General features: G+C 36.0%; 1 protein-coding gene across 1 annotated transcript; it reads right to left on the minus strand.

The window, feature by feature from the left end:
- Positions 1–3,490: 3,490 nt before the first annotated feature.
- On the minus strand, positions 3,491–4,334 carry LOC111599238. Its single transcript, XM_023314835.2, has 2 exons — positions 3,942–4,334; positions 3,491–3,874 (listed from the first exon to the last, which is right to left on the minus strand). Exons 1-2 carry the CDS (start codon positions 4,227–4,229, stop codon positions 3,512–3,514), a joined length of 651 nt encoding a protein of 216 aa, XP_023170603.2. The 5' UTR covers positions 4,230–4,334; the 3' UTR covers positions 3,491–3,511.
- Positions 4,335–6,714: the final 2,380 nt, after the last annotated feature.

Raw genomic sequence — 6,714 nt, forward strand, 5'->3', positions numbered from 1 at the left:
AAGTCTAATAACATTTTTTTTTTGGAATGATAATCGATCAGACTGAAGACTGCCTTCAGTCGGATTACAGAGATGAGAGATGGAAAACAGGAATTTGAATTTGCAGTTGGCCAACTTTTCAGTAGTTAAAAAGACAGTTAGCCGAGCTATGGCCATTTCAGGTTCAATAAATATTTTATGTCAGTTTCAATGAAAATGAGACAAGCAAAAGTTAAGCACAAGTCAAAGATTTGACCAATTTGTTATCTTCAAAATGTAAATTTAAACTTATATTTTGGTGCGCCAAACCACAATCTCGCAGCACAGCGCACATTTCATTTAAATACAAATATGAATACGGTGCATGCAGCAGTTAATACTTTGGTTCCAACCAGCGCATTTAATATTAATATCAGCTTCGGTCTGTGACCGCTTCATGTTTGCGTAGAAAAGGTTGTTGAAATTATTATGAAATGCCTGTTGGCATCCAAGCTGAACAGGCACCCACCCAGTACCCAGTTGACTGTCCTACACCAAATTGGGTGGACAAATGTCCACTTATCAACGTGTAATGAAATATGGCACATGTGCTGGTCCTGCTCTATGCATCCGCTTGGACATCAGTCGCAGTAGTTGGCGCCTTTGTCCTCTGCTATGGAAGTCTTTTGTCGTGCTCTGGCATGTTCCATGAATTATGTTGATGGCCAGGAGCCTCAACTGCCTGAGTGTGTGTGCGTGTGTGTGTTCTTAGTCTCATTTATTACATTTTGGCTTTTTGACAGATTGCTAAGCGTAGTAACCGTTTCCGCACTAATTTCCGTGTCCTGCAACTATTCGGACAGCGTTGACGTTGCCTTTGCCTTTGCTTTTGCCTTTATCCGTGTCCTCATAGTCTGCAGCATTAAAAGCCAAAAGCAAATTACTCATCATATCAACGGTCAGTTGCGCTGCTTTTTATGTATGCCATGCACAGGGATTTTAATAAATCGTTTTGTCCGAGAGTCCTGTTAGTCCTTGCTTGGAACGACGTTCCATGTTTTTATTAGTTTGTCAATAAAGTGCCAAAAGACGTTGATTATGATCGCTGCTTCCCTTCACCATTGGCCATTGCCTTATGAGTTTTGCTTATGACCCGCAGGCTGAGACCGTTATAGGCTTCAGCAGACAAGCAAGAGATAATATATCCTTTTGCTATCATGTTTTGCCATCATCTGCCTTCGCAGAGACAAACTTGTGCTTGACACAAAACCGAAGTCGGAATAATTTTGCACTTTTAAAGCAGCTCAGCAGCTTGTGGCATGCGTCTTGGAGAGGGAGACTAGACAAGTTTCTTACATTTGCCAGCAGGAGGAAGGAACTCTGTGTGCACTTTGTAATGAATTTTTAATGCATTTTTGCTCCCGGTGCATTTTGGCTCGTCTTTCGAGGGACGCTGCGGGATTTTATCCAACGTGTAATGAATTTTATTTAGTTTTTCTTGCAGCTCTTAAGCTGAAAGGCAATTAGTTGGCATTACATACACTGCCACAACCCAAACACATGCGACTTAATTATGTTTAAATTATAATTGAATTAAGTTTAAGTGGCTTTCAAGTTGCGCCAAGCCACTTTTAATTGAAACATAATTTTGATTATTTGTTGCGAGAGAAACATTTGTGTCTACAGAGAGGAGAGAGAGAGAGCTAAGCATGTTCATAAATGTTAATCAAATATTTATACAAATATAATGCATTTGGGAAGTGCCAGGACTTGGAACTATTTTACTGACTTACTAAGTGAAGCTACAGTAATTTTTTTTCAAAATTTGTTTAACAAATATATTTAACATATTTTTGACAAAGTTTTGTTAGTTTAAATTTCATTTATTTATTATATTTAGTCTTTTCAAACAAGTAAATTGTTTTATATTTTTTATCTTCTAGAAAAGTAATTAATATTTTTATATAATTAATTACATAAAATAATATATTAAATATATATACTTAAAGAAAGAAACATGTCTGTTTGGCAAGATTTATTTTTTAAAAATTGTTTTTGCAAATAAACTAACTAATAAACATTTTTAAAATTTATATATCAGAGTAATTTATATTATTTTCGTTTCTATTTCTCATATTTTTTTATATGTATTTTAGTATATTTTTTAATATTTACACTAGGGAATTAATACAATGTATTTAATAATTTTATTTATTTATTTTTTATTTAATTTAATTTTTATTACACTTATTTCTTGATTATTTAGATATTTATTTATAATTTATTTATTTATTAATCTATTTACTTATTAATTTTATTATTTATATATAAATTTATTATTAATATTTTAAGTCTTATTTTAATTATATTTTAAATATTTCACAATTTTTATTTTATAATATAATCATTATTACATAATTTTTATTTTTTTATATTATATATATATTTTCCCATAATAAAAAGCACAATCTACTCAGCTATTTCAGGATATCTATATATTAAATATTTATCTTTAATTTAAACGTAGTAAGCTGATGATCTTAAATTTTGTATTATTTTCTGGCTTCGCTAACCGCAGGCAGTTAATTAATTTTAATTTACGGAAAATGGCTGCGCGCAAATGTTGCCCGTTTCTATAATTTTAATAATTAGAATCGGGCGCCGTGGGTGGGCGTTGCCTTTGTGGTAAGGCTGTGGCAGTTGGCCGTGGGTTGGGCGGATAATAAAATTGCCAATGTATGACAATGTCAGGCGCCCCAACCGTGGGCCCATATCTCGCCTGTTGCTGCTGGCAGGTGTTGGACCAAAAAGTAATTATCATAAACTAGACGTTGCGTGGCGTGGGGTGTGGGTGGCCCACTGATTAGTTTAGCTTAAAATTTAATTGAATACTAGTAAGTATTCATTGAGGGCCATTTGACGGACTGCAAATGCGACACGCGCCGACGCTCAAATGTCAAATTAGGCAGTTGCTGCCCGCTGCTGCCGGTTGCTGCGACTGGCGGCGCGCAGATTTGTGATTTGTGAAAACGCAATTCAAATTAAATATGCCGGCTCGCTTTGATTGACGGCTGCACGGCCAGTGAAGGCGGAAGCGGATGTGTTTATATACATGTTGGGCGCAAAATAATAGCCGAGCTCGGCCAGAGCTCGCGCCGTCAGTCATTATCATCGCCTGCTTAAGCCGTTAATAACATATCATATTTTTGTGGCACGCTGCCACGTATCCTGTTACTGCGAGTCGCGTGCGGCACTGCCACAATTATGAGCATTTAATCCGCGACCACAAAAACTACAAATTGGCTTAGACAGGCTAAGTGGACAGCCAACCACCCGAAAATTCAATTGCGAGGGTTGAAATCACGAAAGGAATTCGAATTATACTCGAGATATTCAAGATTCACAGATTCTGAGCAGGAATAATCGTTAAGCGTAGCTTAGTTTTAACTAAAAATGGGGCATACTTTGGGGGCTGGCCTTAGTCCGCCTTGCAGTTGTCTTACTTTGACAAATAGATGGCGCTACGTCAGAGTTTTTAGTTTTGAATGTTAAGTCAAATATATTTGCTTTGTTCGATCGAACTTGAACTGTTTGTTAATGCAATAGCAGTTGGAAACTGAAACTCGTATCGCCTTGTACTAGTTGATGATTCAGTTTTATGCTCCTCTGGTACCACATTGCTTATCTGAGGCAGATCGTCGATGTCCATTTTCTCCGTTGATAAAGTCGCATTTTTGATTGCATTAATGGTCTTAACGAAGGGCATAATACACGAGCGACAGCAGTTGCACACTACAGGTATACCGGAAGCACGCTTAAATTTCGATTTCGCTTGGCGCTTGGGCTTCGGAGGTGCCGATTTTCTGGCCCGATAACTTTGCCGCGCCTTGCGCCCGCCTGTGTAGCAATTTCGCTTCTGTGCGGGAAAAGTGTGTTTAGAATAGGAGCCCTGCATAGCGGGTACTCACTGTAGTTACTTATACCTTAATCGAAGAACGCAAGTTTAGATTGGAACAACTCGGAAAGTCATAGAAATTGTAATTGGCATAAGGATTCCGGGTCAATATGCCCAATTCAATCAAATTGCCCAAAGACTTCAGCACATGGTCCCTCACAGTATCCATGTCCGCCTTGCGACGCATCTGCTCGGCCACCTGCATAACGATATCATCTTTCGACACATAAACGGACTGACCATTCTGCAGCAGCGCAATGGCTTTCAGCACATTTCGTGTGTATACCTTGGGCTGCTGACTCGCCAACTCATCCATAGTTAACAATAATTTCGGTTGATAAATATTTGTATTGAAAATCTAAATCTATTTTTCCTTTTAGATTCGCTCGATGTGCTGGGTGTTACTAATGTGTATACAGTGAAAGATATATGTATGTGATCTGACTTGTTGTCGACTTGATGTGCGTGGCTTGTTGAGATTCAAATAGAATAAATGTGTGGGGTGTTTCTCTTGGAGCTACTCAAGTTTGAGTTGGCAACGCTGCTTAACCTGACAACCAATTTTACAGTTGAAAGTTGCTTTTTGTTGTGTTTGGCTTGCCATTTCATTGTGAATTAACTTACAGCAGAGCAATGCTTGCAACTTGTTGAAATTCTTAGCTATTTGTCGAACTTACTTTAGACGAAGTGCATTTTAGGACGTCCATGATTGAGTCCTTTTTTAGGACTTTGTCGCATTTGGTGTGAAAAGAATTATTTTTTACATACATAGCCAACATAACATCTACGCACACACATACACACACACACATAAGCACGAGCTCTGCTAACTTGGGGTGTAGTTGCTATCTTAATTTAGGAAGTTAGTTTTCTTATCAAATTTTCAGAGCGCGATTATAACATTCGTATGTCTGCTTTTTCACACATGCTTGATAAATTTGAAGTCTTCAGCATTTACGATATTCGAAGACAAATTATCGGCTTTTATCGATAACAAGTTCATCGAAAAATAAGATTAGATCATACTGCCTTTAGTAAACGCGAGTATTCATTACAAATTTCAAGTCTCTAGTTTATGTGGTTAACGAGATCGTCACTCTTACACGAGCGGACGGACAAAGGCACATGGCTATATCGATTCAGCTTGCAGACTATATCTAGCTGATTCTGACTATAGTTACTTTATGTGGTCTGCCAGGCCTTTTGCTGTCTGCTAAATACATTTTCAAAAAACCATTTATACCATTTATACATTTCCTTTTTCCATTGATAACGGAAATTCTTCATATTTCTCATTCAGGCCATGGCTTGAGAACGAAGACAAACTATCGATTTTGATCGATAGGTAAATGTTATTGAAACATCTCTCGCTTTTGAGGCTTTGGAGCTTACTGCGCTCAGTCGGACAGCTTGTCCTCATCGCCCCAGATCCATAATATATATATTCTATGTTATTTGCCACGCCTCCTTCTGCCACTAACTTTGAAACTAACTTTGAAAGGAAAGGCAAGGAAAACTTTTTGTTTTAAAATTTTTATTTGTTTTACATATATTTTCTTTTGTGCATTTGCTTTTATAATTCTTCTTACATATATATATTTATGCGTATTCATTTAATTTACATATATACTTTCGTCTTATGAACATATTCATGAGATCATAGTGATATTTTATATATATATATATATATATATATATATATATATATATATATATATATATATATATATATATATAAATATATATATATATAGATATATATACTTTTATATATATATATATATATATTTTAAATTAAATTACAGCATAAGATAAAATAATGTACAAGTTGTATAAACGTTATGCTTGACACATAGAAAAATACATATTGAAAATATTGTATGGGGGAGCTTAATCCTAGTTATATGTATAATTGGGGGGTTACGAATCGAATGCATGTTCGATGGCAGCTTTCGATGCGAGAGGCTGGCAGCTGCATCGGATGATTTGACAGACGATTCAACTGTTTTGGCACCAACGATCTATACAAAATGGCATTTCGATTTTTGCGCTATGTACAAATTACAGATTACAGATTACAAATTACAAATTAGGATGTACGAGTTTACGAATTACTTAATTTTAGGTCGGAAGTACGTCGCATGGAATAAAAATAAACAAATTTTCGCTATGTGATTCATTTTATATATTCTGTTTCTTGCTTGTTCTTTCTGCCTGCTGCTTCAGTTTATGGCAACCAAAAATCTTGATGACTTCTGGGCGCGCGGCCACAAAACTTTACCGAGATCAATGTGAAAACTAATTCGAATGAACCAGCGCCAACTGTTGCCACTGCCACCGCCTCCGGCTCCGCCTCCGCCTCCTTTGCCGGTGGCCGGTGACAAAACATTTGCGTTGAGTTCATTTTACAAAAATTTACAAAAATTTTCATTGAGTTTTTTTTTGGGTTTTGTGTGTGTTTTTTTTCTTTTTGTTTTGTTTTTGGGTGGGGACTTGGAATAGTTGTTTACAAATTAAGTGTAATAATGTATAATCAAAAAAAATAAGTAAGAAAAAAAAACATGAATATTAAACAAATTTTCTCTACTTTTGCTGCTTGCTGCGTTTACATTAACTAGTGTATCTCCCTCTCTCCGTCTCTCTGTTGCCTTTTGCTGTGTGTAAAATGATTAAATCTTAAAGCTAACAAGAAAATATTGCGCTACTTACAGGCATTTAACATATGATAAACAATACGTTTACTTAGATTAGATTTGATTGATTTTTTTCCTTTTTTTCTTTTCATTTTTTTTTTTGTAGAA

The sequence above is a fragment of the Drosophila hydei genome, unplaced genomic scaffold (genome assembly GCF_003285905.1).
Source record: "Drosophila hydei strain 15085-1641.00,03,60 unplaced genomic scaffold, DhydRS2 tig00000001-arrow-pilon, whole genome shotgun sequence".
Classification (NCBI taxonomy): Eukaryota; Metazoa; Arthropoda; class Insecta; order Diptera; family Drosophilidae; genus Drosophila; species Drosophila hydei.